Here is a 19,123-nt window from a genome sequence, read left to right as displayed (position 1 = left end):
AAGACTTAAAAATACTCACTGAGCCATAATTTACTTCATGCTTGTAATTAGGTACCCAGACTGTTAGAATCTCTATGAGCAAAGCATTGTAAAGCATTCTGATTGAATCTGAGGAAGATAAATTTAATTAGGGTGGCTTGTTAAAGAACTAACTCCATGAATGAAAAGCCTTTATTTTTTTCAAGGCAAATTTTGGTATCTCCTTCAAAACACTTTGTTGTCAGCAACTTAACTTTTGAACCTCCAGGTCAGTGAGGTGAGGTTTTAGTTTGCTATACTGGAGTGTTGGAATGGAAGGGTACAGGCTTTTTAGGAAGGACAGACCTGGAAGACAAGGAGAGGGCGTCACCCGATATGTCAGTGACCAGCTGGAGTGTGTGGAGCTCCACCTCGGGATGGATGAGAAGCTTACAGGTCAGGTTTAAAGGGCGGGCAGGCACAAGTGACATTATAGTGGGGGTCTGCTACAGGCCCCTCAAGCAGGAATAGAATTGGGGTTGTTCAGCCTGGAGATGAGAAGGCTCCAGGGAGACCTTAGAGGAGCCTTCCACTGCCTAAAAGAGACCTACATGAAAGCTGAAGAGAGACGTTTTACAAGGGCATGTAGCGATAGAAGAAGGGGTAATGGTTTTAAACTGAATGAGAGTAGATTTAAATTAGATATCAGGAAGAAATTCTTCACCATGCGGGTGGTGAGGCACTGGAACAGGCTGCCCAGAGAAGCTGTGGATGCCCCATCCCTGGGAGTGTTCAAGGCCGGGTTGGATGGGGCTTTGAGCAACCTGGTCTAGTGGAAGGTGTCCCTGCCCATGGCAGCAGGGTTGGAACTAGATGATCTTTAAGGTCCCTTCCAACCCAAACCGTTCTATGGTACTGCCATGTTCTAATTTCTTAGTCTGAAGACTGCATTAATTTAAATTTTAAGCTCACTAGAATTTGGGTTTGAGGGAGGCATAGCTATGTGTGATGAAGAAGAGTTCAGGAAGATGAGTTTTGCATCAGAACCTCTGGATTTTGTGGCAGCAGTGATGTGAACATGACAGCTATGCTGAGATGTGCAGGAGTGCAGTATTAATTTGTTACCTGCAGGAAAAAAATAGGTACTAAGAGGCATCAGAGCAGTCAAGAGTGGAGGGACAGCCTTTACATGCCCATGCAAGTGTCAGCTGTGAGATGTTGATGATATACATTAAGATACGTTGTAAGAAAAGCTGTCAGGAAATAAGGCAATTGTATCTGGAATGTGTACATTTTTCCAGATAGGTGTGGACTGTTCTGAGGAAGAGGCTATTACCTTTAAAATGTATAACCAACCAGCAGTTTTAAAGCCTCCATAGCACATAGTTATAATAGAAATCTAGCTTTGAGCCTTGGGATTCACTATTTTCTGCATGTCATGTGAAACAGATACTGTTCTACTTGGATGAAAATTCATCTATGTGAACAAAAGGAATTCAGGCAGTGACAGAAGAACAGACACTTCTTATTCCTTAATTTCAGTTAAGATAAATCCATTCTTTACAGCTTCCTTTACGTACCATCATACATCAGAAAATACATTCCTCTAGTTCTCATCTTGAAACAAAAAAATAATGATTAAATCCTAGCTGTCTTAGGAATAAAAACCAGAATGTGAGTGCAGTTGACATGGGGAGATCCTTTCATAAGGCAGATCTCAGCCTTACTTGTCTCCCGAATCCCGCAGCTAATTCTGCGAGTAGGTACAAGCACATTGTACGTTACAAGTGTGTCAGTTCCAGGTGTCCACAGGATCTTGGACATTCTTTCTCATGAAACTCATTTGTGTTTATGGTTTTGACAGAGTAACTGTCAAGGCCCTGAAAGGTAGCCATGTCATCAGGCAATTTTCTGCCTGTAGACATTGACTTTTGACCATGGTGGCTGTCACCGAGAAAAGAGAAAAATAACCAGAAGAGAGCAGCTTAAATGCCCTTAAGAGTGCCCGAAGAAACTACCCAATTTGAATGACTATTTCTGTTTTCTTCCTCCTCTTTTTTCACATGGACTTTTTAAAATTCCTTACTCTGAAATCTGATCAATTAAATCTATTTTCTTTCTATTACTTACAAAAAGTAGCAGATCACTGCATGTGAACAGTACAAAATAAATGGGATGATAAAGGTGACCACACCATTGTAAATCCATAGGAAGAAGCAAAATAAATCACTTCTGTAAATTGTGGTGTGATTTTCAAGTGAACTAATGTAATTATTTTAGAAAATTAAATAATCTTTGTTTTGATGTGACATGAATGGCATCTTTTCTCTTTGCCAGTGACAATCGGCAACTTCAGCTTCTTTACTTGGAGTGCATCCTCTCCATGTTAAACAGCTCCTCTCCCAGCATGCACCAGCACAAAGGGTTCACTGATCTCATATGGTGAGTACTTTGGCAAACTAATGCATATATTCAGTTTGTAAGTATTAAAAGGACCTTCTCCCCTCAGCCATGCAAACAAACCTGTAATAAATCTCCAGACGTGAGAAGAGCTTGCTGTTAACCTACTATTAGTTCATTCTGTGCATCATATAAGGTTGGTTAGGACCTCATGCTCAGCTAGCACATTAAATCCCTGTAGCGAATTATCACTGTAATGAAGTCTAATGTACATAGCCAGAACAGAAAATCTCTTAGGCTTTCTGCAATAGGTTGGATTTGTGTGTGGCTTTAAACACACACAAATATTCTGCTTGCCGTGGGAGGGTGCTGTAGAGATTCATAGGATCATGTTACTGCTCTGATGCAGTAATACAGGAAGATAAGCAGAATTAATGTCAGATGCTGTGCTGGTGACCAGAAATGCTCATCACCTGCATTGTATAAGGACTGAGGCTAAATGGTCTTTGTAGTGATTCCACTTTATCAAGAAATCCTCTTTTTAATACACTTCGCCAGAAAGGCTTCACGTCTTTAGTGTTCATATCTGCCTCTAAATTGTTCGATACCATCACCTCAGAGCACCTGAAATAATCCTTTTCCCTCTTTTTGTTTGCAATTGTGCTTTTTTTTAGTAGCATATGGATAACTGAGTCATAGTAACAAAGCAAGAATTTAACTGATATGCAATTCCTTGTAGTCCATGCCCATCCTGTGACCTTTATGGGTGATTTTGTTAAGAAAAGATATACATGACTGTTAATGGCAAATGTATTTCCTGTGCTCTTACCCTGTAATTTTTGAAGTGGAACTCTTTGACTTAATCTCAGTTCTAAGGATGCACTATGTAGAGGCACCTGTAACTTCCCTTGCTGTCCCAGGAAAATCAGTGGCTGCTGGACTGGAAGGTCTTCAGGTTGATAATACTTGGCAGGGTTGCACAGGAACCCTGTGTTGGGGTGTCTGGGAGCTCTAATGTCAAAGCAGAATTCTCTCTCTCATGGCAAACCCATTTCAGGAGTTTCTGTTCTTGAATTTCACCCAACCCTTTGTTTATGCTTATGTGACTGACTGTGGGGCCATCCTATAAGCAAGGTCACTGAAATGATCTCTGTTAGAAGAAAACAATTCCCGTTTTATTTTCAATTTACATCATTTTGATGATCCAGCTTACGCTGCGAATCTATAGATGTTTATATTTGTATCTATGTGTCATTGGGGCAAGACATCTTAACCTGCATTGCTGCCAAGGAATATGCATCCTCCAGATACATGCTTCAGATGAAGTGGAACAAAAAAAAAAAAAAAAAATGAAGACATGAAACAGTTTAAACTGCAAACATCATTTTGAATATATAGCAGTGTAAGTACACACTAATCCAGTAGCTGTCTAGTGAAGTTGTGAACCAAACTGATAGTTGTCTTTGTTCTTTAAGGAGCTGTTGCCTACATGCACAGAACTTTCTCTCTGTCTGGCACTTTGTAGTCAGTTCTCAACAGAAGACAAAGAAGGGAGCAGACAGAAGATTTAGCCCTATGTTCTTCTGACAGTGTTCTCCATAGTTTAATACAGAAGCACTTTGATGGGACTAACGTGTGGGCAGTATATTGCTGTTGCAACCTACGATTATGCCTGCTTAGAGGCAGGCACATTTCTTAAGCAGTGAATTGATATGCTTTGAAGCATACCTGATTGGAGAAAGAAATGGAATAAGCAGATTCAAAGTTATTATCTGGTATCTGATTAAAAGACGGTTTTCTTTCTCTGACTTCAGGAAGCTGAGCTGTTTTAGCAAGCACATTAAGAGAAGCAATGAAAGTTCTGGGCTACATAAAAATCTTGAGAAAATAAGATGTACTTACCTATGAGGACGTAATTAATACTTTTTATGCCAAGTCATTACTTGTTATGGGTGCTTGCTCTGGGTGCCAGCTTGAACCTCTGAGGCATAGGGGTGAAAATCAGGTTTGGGACTACATTCTCATGCAACACTTGGCTTTTTAAATTAGGGTCTTGCAGACTGAAGTAAAATGTCAAGTGCGTGAGTGCAAAGCTGAAATAACAGCTAATGAAGCAAAGTGCTGCGTTGCTTTTGGCTGTTGCTTCACAGAAGAGTGATCTGCTGGTGTGGAATCACTTGAGTGTCCTGCAGAAAGCCAGTTGAAGGAATTATGATGTTTTTAGTGTGTAGTGGCATTATGAGGAGTTACAATGCACACTTTGAGTTACTGTGAATGGCTTTAATTATGTTCTCAAAAGCCAGCAAAACAGAGGTTCACAGCTAAGGGTACTTACAAAAATACATCATGTGCAGTTCATTAATGGAACCGCAGACCTTCTAGTTAACATAGATTGAGGGGTTTTGGTCAGTTTTTCTTAAAGCTCCCAAGTTGGACTGAAGAAGAAACACTTGGCAGTAGAAACCTAGCATTTCTACCTTGTGAGAGGTTGCAGCCAATGAAAGAGGCAGGCATGCTATCCTGCAAAGGGCAGCACTCTGCAGCGACATGAACTTGCAAGATCAGTACCATGTTTTTAAAGCACCCAAAAGTATTTCCTTATGCACTAGCATGCTGATGCTTGGGACATGAAAAAAAAAAAGACATAATTTGATATTCGATCAAACCACTGCTGTTGACTGATCATTAAAACAAGAGTGTGTATCTCATTTAACTGTGGGCTATTTGCAATCTGTTCCTGTGAGATTATTTTTTTCAGTTACCATCTGCTGCTTTTCTCTTTTTCTCAGGAAGCAACTGTGTCCAGCCCTAGTAGTAATCCTGGGAAATCCAATCCATGACAAAACTATCACCTCTGCTCACAGCAACATCTGCCTTGAGGCTGATTCACCTTCCTCAGGGATCTCTGATCATGGCCGGGGTTCAGGTTGTTCCTCCACAGCACCTGCCCTGAGTGGGCCAGTTGCACGGACCATATATTATATTGCAGCAGAACTGGTTCGACTGGTGGGGTCAGTGGAATCCATGAAGCCTGTGCTGCAGTCTCTTTATCACCGGATATTACTTTACCCACCACCTCAGCACCGAGTAGAGGCCATCAAAATCATGAAAGAGGTAGGATGATCTCGTGCAAATGCAGGCATGTAAAGCAAAATATTTATATAACAGCATATGTTGTTGTGTATACCATCCCATACCTTAGCAATAGGGATGTTGAAATTGCCCATTCTGAGCAGAGCTGTTGCATCAAAGCTACTCTGACAAGTATTTTTAGTTTTACAAAGTCGTAATAGTTATATTTGTCTCCATAATGCAAGCTGCTATGGCAACTCCTCAGTGTTCATGCTGTGGTACTGCATGGAGCAGATCTTATCACTGAGTCATGACTGCTCTTTTGGAGGAGATGAAGTACAGTGATTCAGTTCTCAATTTCTTTGGCATCTTTCCTTACTCTCTGCTGTTGCTAGAAGAAGACATTCATCCTCACAGTGTAGTATTCCAGGCATTAAGGTGAACCTGTGCCTTGATTATGTGCCAGGTTTTTAAAATACCGTTTTCTTGAGCTTTATTAGAATAGCCACAAGGAAGCTGCAGATGTCTTAAGTGGCCTTGTCAAGACCAGTCCATTCTGACCTCTCGCCCAGTGCCTCTGACAGCACTAGAGCTGAAGCATTGTGAGACTTCTTTGAGCAGCAGTTGAAATCGTGGGCTCTTCCATTTCACATGTGCAGCTTTCTTCTAACATTGTGGAACAGGAGGCAACTGACAGAATTTGTAGGAACGGTGGTCTTTGTTCAGGTTTTGTTCTACCTTGTGCCTGCCTAGGCTGTTCTGTGTCTGAAGATGTCTCCTAACACCACACAGCCAACCACTGGGTTGTTGTCTGAACCAGCACTTGTCTTCTTCTAATTTCACACAATATGAAGATGACAATTGAACATTTAGGAAAAGCTCAGTCTAATGTTTCCTGCAGGATTTATCTCTTGCCTCTTTCTGGTTATTAACATGGGCTTGTTTGTAAAGGCGCCTCCTTGTATTTCATGGTGGGCATTAACAGGACACCACTTGGCAGGTTGAGTTGGAAGGAAACACTTTGCCTATGTTTGCATGATTCCTGTCATTTTGTAACTCAGTCACTGAAGAGAAAGGCCCTCTTTGGTATATAATATGATGCAGGGTTCTTGCTCTATATTTAGGCATAAAGATAGTCTTGTGTGCAGTATCAGTTGAAACATATTCAGTCAAAATGTAAAGCACTGGAGAACATTCTTATGAGATTCATGTTGAATATTCTGCTCTTCTCTATCTGCTTTTATGCCTTTAAGAAGATGAAAGGTAGCTTTAATAAGTAGAACATCAGTGTGCTGTTTTCCTTTGCTGTGAGAAATTACAGCACTGGGTTCCAGGGCTTGACAGAATTCTGACTCATTTATTGTATTTAAATAATGCTTAGATAATCCTCTATTAATTTCTGTTTCCTTTCCTTTCAGATACTTGGTAGTCCTCGGCGGCTTTGTGATTTGGCAGGGCCCTGCTCTTCTGAGTCAGAATCCAGGAAGAGGTCTATTTCTAAAAGGAAGTCACATCTGGATCTCCTCAAGCTGTATGCTTTGTTTCCTCCTTTAGCCTCTTCTCTCTTAAACCTGTGCACCCAGGACGCTTAAACAGTTACACCTTCAGAAGTGTACTCAAATATGAACCAGGGTATCTCCCTGGTTAAATAAGCTGTGAAAATGGAAGAGGAGTGAAAGCTCTTACTGGTTTGTTGTCAGTCTGGACCTGTTTGTAAAAGCATAGATAACTCCCCTGTGGAGTTTGCCAAAATACCCAAATATGGTGGTTTGCACCTGGAAATTATTGTGTTTGGGTCCCTAACCTTGCAATGAAAATAACTATGTGCTTATTTAGAGGTACATTTCCACAATGAAGTCAAAAGAGGTAATCGAAAATTTATACATTGTCAGATTGAGCAAAAAGGATTCTCAGTTCTTATAAAGATCATATCTTGCAGATAAGAAAAGATAATTTTCAGGACACAGATGGCTTTAAATTTAGCTTCTGTTGGGTATTGAGGTTTTTTTTCAGTGTAAGTGCTTGTCTGTAAGGGAAAACATGCTGTGCATGCTGGTATAAATGCATGGTAGCTGTTTCCCTGGGTGGCACTTCCTTTACAGAATGGCGATGTCCACATGGGAGACATAAAAATTTGTTCTAATACTAGTTGTCTTTCTCAGGAGTAGTCTTACAGAATAATTTCACTTATTTTTTTCCTGGCTATGTAAGGATGGTGTTGGATGACAGTGACATGTGCTCACTATATGTGCTGCATCACTTAAATAAACTCTGTTTTAATTGTAGTATCATGGACGGCATGACGGAAGCGTGCATCAAAGGTGGTATTGAGGCATGTTACGCTTCGGTGTCCTGCGTCTTTGCCCTGCTTGGGGCATTAGATGAGCTGAGCCAAGGGAGGGGTCTTAGTGAAGAGCAGATCCAGCTGCTACTCCAGCGTGCAGAAGAATTGAAGGATGGGACCGAGACAAGCAGAGACTCCATGGAGATCAATGATGCTGACTTTAGGTGGCAGAGGCGCATCCTGTCCTCAGAAAATCCTGCCTGGGAATCAGGAAATGAGAAGAGTCCTGATATTAGCATTAGTGTTACCACAGACACTGGTCAGACCACTTTGGAAGGGGATATGGGACAGACGACTCCAGAGGATAATCCAGAAAGTCAGAAAAACTCACTGCCATCTCCAGCTGGACATGAAAGCAAAGAGATTCATTACAGAGAACCGGAGTCAGAAACCATCGACCAGCCAGATGTTGTTCAGAGAAGCCACACCATAGTCTATCCAGATATAACTAACTTCTTATCAGTTGACTGCAAGACTCGGTCCTATGGATCCAGATACAGTGAAAGTAACTTCAGTGTAGATGACCAGGACCTTTCTAGGACTGAATTTGATTCATGTGATCAGTATTCCATGGCAGCAGAGAAGGACTCCGGCAGGTCAGATGTCTCAGACATAGGCTCTGACAATTGCTCCCTGGCTGATGAGGAGCAGACACCACGGGACTGTCCAGGCCACAGGTCATTACGTACTGCTGCTCTCTCTCTGAAATTGCTGAAAAACCAAGAAGCAGACCAGCACAGTGCACGGCTGTTCATCCAGTCACTTGAAGCTCTTCTTCCTCGGCTTATAGCTCTTCCCAGCATAGAGGAGGTGGATGGAGCACTGCAGAGCTTCTCTTCAACCTTCTGCTCAGGTTTGCAAGCCAATATTTACTGTCCAGTGAGCATGGACACTGTGACAACACTGTACATAGATTCTCTTGTAGGATTTCATATTCAGAGAACATGTCCAGAATAAGGAGGTTTGTTCTTTACAAAGCACATTCCTCCACAGCAGCACACTTCATTTAGGGCAAAGCAAATTGAATCTGCAGGCACTGATTCAAAGGGAGGTCAGTCCATTGACTCTTAACAGGATCTGGATTACATCCTCAGTCAATAGAGAAATCACATTTTTTCCAGTAATATACCTCTTCACAGGTTTGTGAAGATCTGTTGAGATTTGTGCATGCTGTCATTAGAGAGAGGTTGGGGTTGCCCCTTAGCATGATAGGGGCTGTGGGGGGACCATCACCTGTTTTGAAAGAGGTTTAAGTAGCTTACTACATCACTGCATTACCATTAGTAATGCCAGCCTTGTAAAGAAGGTGATAAAAATTCCACATGAGTAAGCTCCTGAAAGGATAAGAAAAGAGAAGCGACTCTCTTCTTCTTCTTCTTCACTCTTTTGTTTATCTTAATATTGCTGTCTATCATGACAAGAAATGCAAAGCTCAAAGCTCAGACCAAGTGAAAAGTAGTTAAAGATCTTACCTTTTAAGAAATGAAGAACCTGCAGTCTTTCAGGGTTAGAACCTTTGGGATCTTGACTTGGTCAATCAAACAAAAAAATACCACGCAAAGGCTAGTTTGTCCTGTTGATAATATGTTTAAAATGTGTATAAATGTATGTATTTTTGGAAGGGTTTCTTTTTCCTAACAGTGGCCAAGTAGAAGTGTTTGTTAAACTATATTTCTCTGTTTCTTTAACTTAATTCACATACAGTTGCCTTCCCTGTTGCTCCTCTCCTAATCATTGCTTCATTCATTTGTGCTCTCTCACACACATTAAACTCATACAGAGTCAGAATGGATGCCTCCCATCATCATACAGCATAATTTAGATATGAAGCTGAGTGAATAAGCTGAATATTCCTGTTATCCTGTTTAAATGCTGACCAAATAAGCCTTAACTCAGGAAGATGGTAGATTCCTAATTAAGGTGCTCAAAAGCATCTTTTCTGTCACAAGGGTTTTCTTTTTCCTAAAAAAGAGTGATCTTGAGGTTAGGCCAAAAGACCAGGACTAGAACTCTGCCTCAAACTTTTGTGAACCTCTTCCCTCATGCATGACTATACCACTTCTTTTGTCTTTTATCTGTCAAATCTCTTTAGAATGTTTTAAAGCACTGGAAGAGGAAGACCTAGCAGACTTCTAGATTTTAAGGCTAAATGCGGCTTTTGTCATCATTCAGTATGGCTAATACAGTGAGAAAGAGGTTGTAGTATAGAGGGTGTTGATCTATTCTCCCAAATAGCAAGTGATAGGACAAGAGGAAATGGCCTCAAGTTGGCAAGGGGAGGCTTAGATTGGATATTAGGAAACAATTCTTCACGGGAAGGGTTGCCAGGCATTGGAACAGGCCACCCAGGGAAGTGGTGGAGTCACCATCCCTGGAGGGATTTAAAAGGCATTTAGACGAGGTTCTTAGGGACATGGTTTAGTGCTAGAGTTGGTTAGGTTATGGTTGGACTTGATGATCCTGAGGGTCTCTTCCAACTGAAACGATTCTATGAATCTATAAAAGACTAAGTTTGCGTTTTTTTCAGGACCTCCTTTTACCTGGCCAATTTCACTGAACTGTTCTCTCTGTTAAGACAGTGCACTAACCTCATTGTTTATTATAGCTGGCAGAGTTTTATAAAGTTGATGATCAGTATTGTCTTAATTCAGACATAACTATTCTCATTAACTGCAGTGTCAAGGCATTCATTCTAAAAATTGTGTGCAATTGTGTGAATATCATAGCAAATGTTTTTAGCACCTCCTTTCAGTTTTGATTCCGTAGCTTTTAGTGGCAAGGGTTTTGTGTTGTTAAGCATCATTGCAAGTTTGCACATGAGCTAATCTTCTGCTTTCGAGATCTGAGCATCTCTCAAATGCAGTTGTTTATTTTCCCATATTTTAGAGGAAATTAGGGACAATATTTTTCCCAAACACTTTTGGGTGCTCAAATACATACCAAATATGTAGTAGCCACTTCCAAACACCTTTTTAATTGTAGCCTTATATAGAAGGTTGCACATTTAAAAAAAATATTTTAATTGAAAATTCAGTGGGCTTTTTTTTTTCTTTTACATACCTCTTTGCCTTGAGGTTTTTATTACCCTATCAGATTCTAGTCCCCAAGGTACATATTTAAGAGAAATAAGGCATCAAATCAATATATTCCAGCTACATCAATGTCATGATCCTCCATCCAACAAAGTGTTAAGATGCATCTTTGCCTTCAGTGGTGGAGCCACTGGAGCTATTCACAGGCTACTTTCAGGCTTGTAGTTGCAGTTTTGGTACTAGGTAAAGATTTTCTGTTAACATTCACCAGGAAAAATCTACCCCAAGCACAGGCCAGCCTGTGTGGGTGTGGTTTGTGGCCAGCCCTGTCACTCCTCTTCCACAAAGGTTGCTCCTTTGAACAGCTATTCATTTTTTAGACCCACCCTGGAACAGTTACTCTCTTTCTAAATCCACCCTCAAACAGTTACTCACCTTATCCACGCCCCCAAAGTGACGACAGTGGAAAGTCCGAGAAGGCAGCAACACAGAGCTTGCAAACCCTCACGAGGCAAGAAAAACATTTGCTTCTTTTCTGTGTGTGGATTTTTTTTTTTTGTCAATGGTTTGTTGTGTTTTGTCTAAGAAGAGGCATGAGCTTTATGGTGGGAGGAATATATTCACAGTAAACCACTGCGGCAGTTAACAAATGACACAGCTTTGCTTCATCATGTAGCTAACCTTGGAAGCTGTTTTTTTGTTTCATGTCAAACATTCCTCTAGGATAAAGCTTAGACCTTACTCTTTCCTAATTGACATTATATTAATGGATTTCACACTTGACGTGAAAACCACAAAATATTTTGAGTCATGGGGAGGGGTGGTCCTTAATATTTATGTTTTTTTTCATGGCTCAAACTACAGATCATGGGGATTCATTTAGGTATTGCTCATACTTGATTTATGTTTTTCTACCAATAGGTCAGCTAACTCGAAGGAAAATGTACATACTGCCCATCCTACCTGGGAAGAAGGGATTGTGCCACTGGGCATGGTTGTAGGCTGGCATTTGATACAAATAATGTTTTCAGGAGTACTGAGTACTTACAGGTGGCTTCTGGGCCTGACAGAGCTGCAAATGCTCAGCTGTCTAGAAAGCAGATCTTGCATAAATTCAACAGGGCTTGGAGTTGTAATGAGATCCAGCCAGCTTGGCTCCAGATATTTGACCACATAGGTCATGGAGAGAATGATGGTCACAGCCTGATTACCCTGCAAGGTGCTGAGCACTCCAGTCCCCATCCAACAGCTCACTTAGCCAAGGCAGATTTACTAGGGGGTTTAAAAGGGCTGTCACCCTCATTAAGCCATGGGGTACAATCTATGCTCAGTTAAGTACAGAGGCTTTGCCTCCCCTCTCCAGTTAGCATTGCTTTGGACCTGGCAGTCATCCCAATGCATGCTAGTGCTCCTTGGGTATTTCAAATTTAGCATGTTGCTTTTCCGGACTGCGACTGGAGTGTTCAGTTTGCCTTGCAGCACTGCATTCTAGATGGACTACTTATTTTTCTATTCTCTATTCTAGTACATTTAGTAGAGTAATTTCTACTGACAATTCATTAACTGTCTTAGCAATCTGTTACTGCTGAAATGCTAGGGTTAGTTTCTGATTTTGTTTTTTCCAGGCAAAATCTGTGTAAAATGTGAGAGCTCACATGGTGTTTTTGTTAGGTATGATGCACTCACCGGGATTTGAGGGAAACCTACATTTCAGCTTCCAGACTCTAATGAATGCAGACAGTCTCTACATGGTCTCACATTACACTTTGCTGCTGAACCTAAAATTGGCCAACTCGGATTACTACCGGAAAAAGCCTGCCCAAGCCCCTGTGTTGCTGGTGAGCTGGGGAATATGGGAAAACTGTTTAAAAAAGAAAATTTGTTTTGCTTCCTTTCATGTAAAACAGCCCACATGTAAAGCCTTCAGGCTGCTTGCTAAGTGGAGAAATAATAATTGCAAATCAAGTGTTCTCCAAGCTACTTATGAATCTTGCATGATATATGTTGTGCATCTGAATTACACAGCTTCTCTGTAATTCAGGGAGGAATGAATGCTGCTTACTGATTATCATTGAAGTCATTTTAATGGATACTCTATCTTCAGATCAGATCTTCATTAGCACCATGTGATGCAGCACGTATTGTTTGTGCATGTTATCAAGTGACGTACCTTCATCTTGCAACTACTTTGAGCATAATGACAAATTTCCTGCTTAATACTTGATGTGTATTTATGCAGGTGAAGACATGAGAAGTTAAGAGTGAAAAATAATTGGGTTTTAGTAATATGAACTGATTATTTTAGTGTCACCTGGGATTCCTCAGATTTTTGGGCTTTTCAAAAAATGTTTCATAGGCTGCAGGAGTTATAAAATATGAATCTGTGTTTTTCAACTAAGTTGACCAAGAGAAATAATCTCAGAGTTTTCCTAAACATTAAAAAAAAAAAAAAAATAGCAGCTGCCAAAGCAATTCTGTGTGTCAGAACCTTCCCTAGGTGTAACACTGTGCACAATGGGCCTAAGCATGACCTGAGTATTGTTGAAAATAATTCAGATATCTAATTGGACCCCAGTTTGTCTGTGGTGACTCCAAGCCCGAGGGCCTGATTGCTGGACAGGCAGCATTAAGTGCCACAACTTCTTTTTGTTGGAATTTACACACTACCCCTGCCTTATGGAAATAGTGAGAGATCAGCATGTCCCATTGTTACTGTGCAAGACCTGTCGTTATGATTTGCATAACTTCATTTCTACTCCTGCATTCCCTCAAGCTGAGGAGTAGATCTAGGGGCTGATGCTCATGCTGTAGGGCTTACTGTTATCTTACATCTGGCTTTTATGGCTCTCTGCAGAAGGAATTCATGAAGCAGGTCCAGTCCAGCGGAGTGTTGATGGTATTTTCCCAGGCCTGGGTTGAAGAACTGTACCACCAGGTACTAGAAAGGAACATGCTGGGGGAAGCTGGATACTGGGGAAGCCCCGAGGAGCACAGCCTTCCACTTATCACCATGCTGACCGGTCAGTGCTGTGTTATGGTGGCAAGGTTAACTTCCAAACCTGTCTAAGACAAGCTACAATAATATGCTGCTTCGTTGCATTACATACAGAACAGCATGTCATCATGCAACATGTGGTGTTTCACAAAATTACCAGTAGAGAAGGAATCAGACTTAACTGTGGCAGGTACTTAAAGTGTTTGTTTTGGATCAGACAGAAAGATTTTGAAACATGGGTTTAAAAACAAACTCTCCCTGGAGACAAGGAGAGTAGGTTTGTTCACTGAACCAAAACATCTCTTAGCTTCAATTCTGGTAGACTTGGTAGCTGTTAATGATAGGTGGTAAGGCTGCTGTTTTCTTGATGTCATAGCAAAGCCGTTTCAGTGTGCCTGTGGTGCAGTGCAAATAAAAATAGCAGCTTCTGATCCTGGAAGCCTTCCACAGATTGAGCTCCCCTTGGTTCAGATTTGTGCTATGCTAGGGATATGCCAAATGGCACTGAAGAGGGATATGCCAAATGGCACTGAAGAGAAGATGAAAATCTGGAGCACCTCTAACAAATTCTTAAAAGCAATCCTTAGCTTCATTTGAGGGAAAAAATCAAATGGTATCAGCTGAAAGGCAGTAGGATGTCTATGATATTGTATTGATATAAAATGCACTGTCTGCTTGAATGTGTATACTGTGTGATTATGAAGAGGTAATTAAAACTGTGTATGCAGGGAGAACACTGGCTTCAACTGAGCCATTAACTGGTAATCAAAGGGCATTGCTCTGAAAGTTTTTTTGCTAATGGTATTGAGCTGAGTGTTGCTTTTAGTTATTGAGTGGAGAGCAGAAAGAAGCACTTTGGAAAAACAACGGCCATGAAGTATGTGGAGAAGAGACAGACGGACAGGGGCTTCTAGAAGGGAAATCAATCTGATGTCCCTAACATTAAACTCTCTGTGAGAAGCTGGTCTTTTGTTGCATTGGAGAAAGGGTTGTATTTCTTTTGCTGAGACTGAGCCTACATAGGTCTACTAAAAATTTCATTTAGGAAGTTCTGAACTGCAAAAAATACCATGATATCCTTGCTGAGAGTTCTCTTGAATGCATAACTTCAGGGGAAGAGGTTTAGGGGCTGATGCTTCTGAGAGTGGGATATTTGCCCTCTTCAAGAAAACATTAGTTATACTGGGTTAAGCATGAGATGCCACAGCTCTTGTTTATGCCAATGCTTCAGAAGGCTGCCAGAAAAGAGCAACTAAAAAACATACCTGAGAAGTCAGGCGCGCTAGTACTTAATTTGAATGAAGAGCCAGTAGGAGACACTTTCCTTGTACTATCTCTGTGTCGAATAGTAATCTTATTTTTTTAATGTTCTGGCAGACATCGATGGCTTGGGAAGCAGTGCAATTGGTGGCCAATTGATGGCCTCTGCTTCAGCTCAATCTCCTCTTTCCCAAAACCAGAAGACAGATGATTCTGTTGTTGCAGGTATTAAGACTGTATTATAAGCATAAACGTATCTATCAGCAGCGGGTTGTTATATACCATAAGAATATTTAGATAAATTGTGTTTTAGAACAACAATGTAAGGGTTGTCAGTACGTCCTATATGTTAATTGGTAGGCCCGACATGCAGATGACAAATATTACTTGTTTTCTTACCACTGATGATAAAGCCGCTGTTGTGTCATTTTCCAGGAGTAATAGTAATGCATTTCTCACTCCAGGAGTTGCTTTTGCCCGATACCTTTTAATTGGCTGTTGGAAGAACTTGATTGACACTTTGTCCACACCACTGACTGGCCGCATGGCAGGCAGCTCGAAGGGGCTCGCCTTCATCTTGGGAGCAGAAGGAGCCAAGGAGCAGAACCAAAAGGAGAAGGACTCCATCTGCGTGAGCCTGGATGGACTGAGGAGGGCAGCCCGGCTGAGCTGTGCTCTAGGTACTGTTGCATGTGGGATGTCATGGCAGACTCATAAAATAGGATGCTAACTTTCCTTGAAAGAATTTAGGAGAGAGAAAAGCAGCATGCTGTTCCAGCCTTGGATAGGAACCTAGACTGTAGGACTCCCCATAGAGCGTACTTGCCCTAGAGCCAGCTTTCCTTGATACAACCTGTTGTTGAGATTGCATGGGACTAGGGAGGAAATGCTGGTTAAACAATTATTGTGTTGTTGCTTTCCAGGAGTTGCTGCTAACTGTGCATCTGCTCTTGCCCAAATGGCTGCTGCCTCCTGTGTCCAAGAAGAGAAAGATGAAAAAGAAATCCAAGAGCCCAGTGATACTATAGCTCAAGGTAACTACGTGATTAAATTACCTACCTTATTTCATATTGCCTGCGAAGATGCAACTGGAAAGTACTTTGCTATACACAGAAGGACAGAAGGGAATGCTAGTACTGTGCACCACTCACTTGTAGGCATATGGGTTGTATGCCTAGAGGCTTCAGTGCGTGTCATGCTGTCCTAGGTTCTTAACATTATGTCACATTAATTATATTTTATATGGAACTGAAATCAGTGGAACAACAGATGAGCCAACAGCATTTTTGAAATGTGAACTTTTTAAGCCTTGTGATACTAGTAGGAGTACTAGAGAGCATCAGAGAAACAATTTGTTTTAGTATTCTGAGTGGTAATATAAGCTGAGTTTGCATCTCTCTCCCTCTGTCTTGTGTATACATCCTTTGTTGTTGTCGTCATCATCAGATATTTAAAACTGTTTCTGAATCAAGTTAAATGAAGCTGGAATGAAAACATGATAAATGTATAACATGTAAAAAGTTCTGTATCTCTATACCACTACTTCAAACCCAGTGGAAGTCAATAAAGTCAACTGTTGTCTCCAATGTCTGAAATGTGAAATGTGTCTGACATCTGATTTCTAGTGGCAAGAAGCCCATAACAAAACACAGTGTTGCACAAATGACCCTGCTTGGCACTTAAATTTGGTGTCTCAGTAGAGAAAACAAAATTGAATAGGCCTGAGCACAAACTAGCTTTTGGCCACTCTGCCAGATGTGACTGAAGTGAGTTGGCCAGGCAACACTAAAGCAAGAGGAGGCAGTAGCAGTGGCCAGGGGCCAACAGATTGTTCTAGGAAAGCTTGCAAAGCTTCAAAATTTGTTTCCATTCCAATACAGCATGAAAATTAAGCTTTTCAGAGATTCTCAGGAAAAGAATGAAGTCCAAATGCTTGTAGTTCAGCTCAGGATTAGTTTTGCTTTGGCAAGTGTACATTAACAAAAGCTCTTTGGTGGAACTTTTGTGTGGAAATAGATGTGAAATCTGCAAACTCTTTTTTTTTTCCTCACTAGCAAGGGAGATTTTGGTAAAAATAAATATCTAGCCCGCCAGCTCCAAAAAGAAACATCTGTTATCACTGGCAATCTGCATCTGTTCTGTGGGCAACAAGATGTGAATTTGGGGGTGGAGGGTGTCGATCCGGCATTGATTTTTTTTTTTCATGCATATAAGATCAATCAAAAGGGATTTTAATTTTAAAACTGCCTTATGTATATTAGGAAGAAATGTGTTTCTCTGATTTTTTGTGGTTTTTTTGGTCTAAAAGCCATGTTCTTTTATAGCTTTCAGACTGTATACCTTTGCCATCACCCTATATGCAAACCAGTGTTTGTTTAAAAGATGGAGAAGCTAACATTGGTATTTTTTATTATTTATTTTTTGTGCTGCAGTGAAACAGAAAGTGGAGCAGAAACTGGAGCAGATGGGGAAAGTGCAGGGAGTGTGCCTGCACACTGCTCATGTTTTGTGCATGGATGCAGTCCTTAATGTGGGCCTGGAGATGGGAAGCCACAATCAGGACTGTTGGCCTCATGTGTTCAGGTACCTGCCAGCATTCCCAAAATAAATAGAATTTATACCACACTGCCTGAAAGTAATGGACTGAGAAAAAGGACTTTACATGCTCTACGAGTATTCTGTATAAAGTGTCAAGAGTGAATTAACTACCAGTATCTGTAAGAGAAAAGATGATGCTGTTTTCCACCACTATTCAGAGACAAAATCAATGCTTAGAAACTTCAAAGTTACCAGAAGATTGTGGCAGACGCAGGTACCTAAGTGAGCTTTTCATACACCACCACCAAACTATTTGCTATCTAAGCACACGGGAGGCCAAAGGATGTAAGAAAACACATTATCTATGTGTAGTCTGAAAATCAGAGGTCATCTGATTATGGTTTGAGGAAAATATCCTGTACATCATATCTGCTGCAGATGTAGAAATCAGTGCCTGTGAATTGGCAGCAGGTTTCCATGTAAGGTGGCTTCTCAGAGTGATGGCACTGTGAGGCAGCCAACAGCTGTAATTGCACTATCCTCCTGACTCCCCTCTGAAGTACAAACCCATGCTTTTCTTCAGGGAACCTGGTGATTAGTGGGGGGAGGAGCTGTTGTTTTGGGTGCTTTTATTCATCTTTTGCTTCTCCTGTTTGTTCTCAGGGTGTGTGAGTACATCAGCACACTGGAGCACACCCACTTCAGTGATGGTGTTTCCCAGCCCTCCCTTACCATCACCCAGTCACAGCAGGCACCTGGAGGGCTGCACCCGGACTCTGAGCCTGGAGAGTCTCCCCAGGCACTGACCCCTGAGCAGGAAACCACACTCAGCACCAACCCTGTCATTCAGCCGGTTTCTATTCAGGAACTCGTCAAGGAGAGCAGTAAGGGCAGAACTTTTGACTTCCGGGGAGGCAGCCTGCTATGTGGGACCAGTGCTGCCAAGGCTGTTCTCACACTCTCCACACAAGCTGACAGGTAAAAGCAGCGCTGTCAGGAGCCAGAGTTCCTGTTCCCAAAACAGGAGCAAAATGGACATTTCTGTGGTTCAGTCGAGCTTGATTTTGCCTGTTGCAGCCACTTGCTTCAGCTGAGTTTCACAAAACAGCTGCATGTGTGTCACAAACAGCAGTTCCTAAAATACCTGTTTATCTCTACAGTACCTGCCGTGCAAGTACAGGGCTGAGTATGTCTGTGCACAACAGCAAATACGACAAGTAAATGAAATGCATCCTGAGAGTGGTGGATTTATTGCTTGCATGTAAATTAATCTGTCGTGTTCATTAAAGCAGATGAAATAAATGTCTTGTCCTGACAGGAAGGGACTGAATCACAAGACTGGTGTCAGTTAGAAAGCAGCTGCTTCTGTCAGGACTGTGTGGACAGCTTGTCAGCCTGCCCCAAGGTGTCCAAAGGAGGAAGGGCCACCACACATGGTCACAGAACGGCTAGGTTACATGTCCCTACAACACAGTCTGCAGACTGATATGTCAGAGACTTCTTCACTTTTTCTGCTGTTCTTTC

The 19,123-nt window shown here is 41.5% G+C and overlaps 1 protein-coding gene across 1 annotated transcript in view; it reads left to right on the top strand.

Annotated features, from left to right (window-relative positions):
- ARFGEF3 (ARFGEF family member 3) overlaps nucleotides 1-19,123 on the top strand; it is a 90,078-nt gene that overhangs the window by 43,942 nt on the left and 27,013 nt on the right. The window contains exons 9-19 of the mRNA XM_082050105.1: nucleotides 2,296-2,400; nucleotides 5,148-5,472; nucleotides 6,849-6,961; nucleotides 7,717-8,627; nucleotides 12,478-12,644; nucleotides 13,661-13,826; nucleotides 15,179-15,286; nucleotides 15,526-15,741; nucleotides 15,985-16,095; nucleotides 17,494-17,644; nucleotides 18,263-18,577. Of these exons, the coding sequence (XP_081906231.1) occupies nucleotides 2,296-2,400; nucleotides 5,148-5,472; nucleotides 6,849-6,961; nucleotides 7,717-8,627; nucleotides 12,478-12,644; nucleotides 13,661-13,826; nucleotides 15,179-15,286; nucleotides 15,526-15,741; nucleotides 15,985-16,095; nucleotides 17,494-17,644; nucleotides 18,263-18,577 (2,688 nt within the window). The remainder of the gene's footprint in view (nucleotides 1-2,295; nucleotides 2,401-5,147; nucleotides 5,473-6,848; nucleotides 6,962-7,716; nucleotides 8,628-12,477; nucleotides 12,645-13,660; nucleotides 13,827-15,178; nucleotides 15,287-15,525; nucleotides 15,742-15,984; nucleotides 16,096-17,493; nucleotides 17,645-18,262; nucleotides 18,578-19,123) is intronic.

This window comes from Streptopelia decaocto (genome assembly GCF_964273445.1).
Source record: "Streptopelia decaocto genome assembly, chromosome: 3".
NCBI lineage: Eukaryota > Metazoa > Chordata > Aves > Columbiformes > Columbidae > Streptopelia > Streptopelia decaocto.
This window is presented reverse-complemented; position numbering and strand designations above follow the sequence as displayed.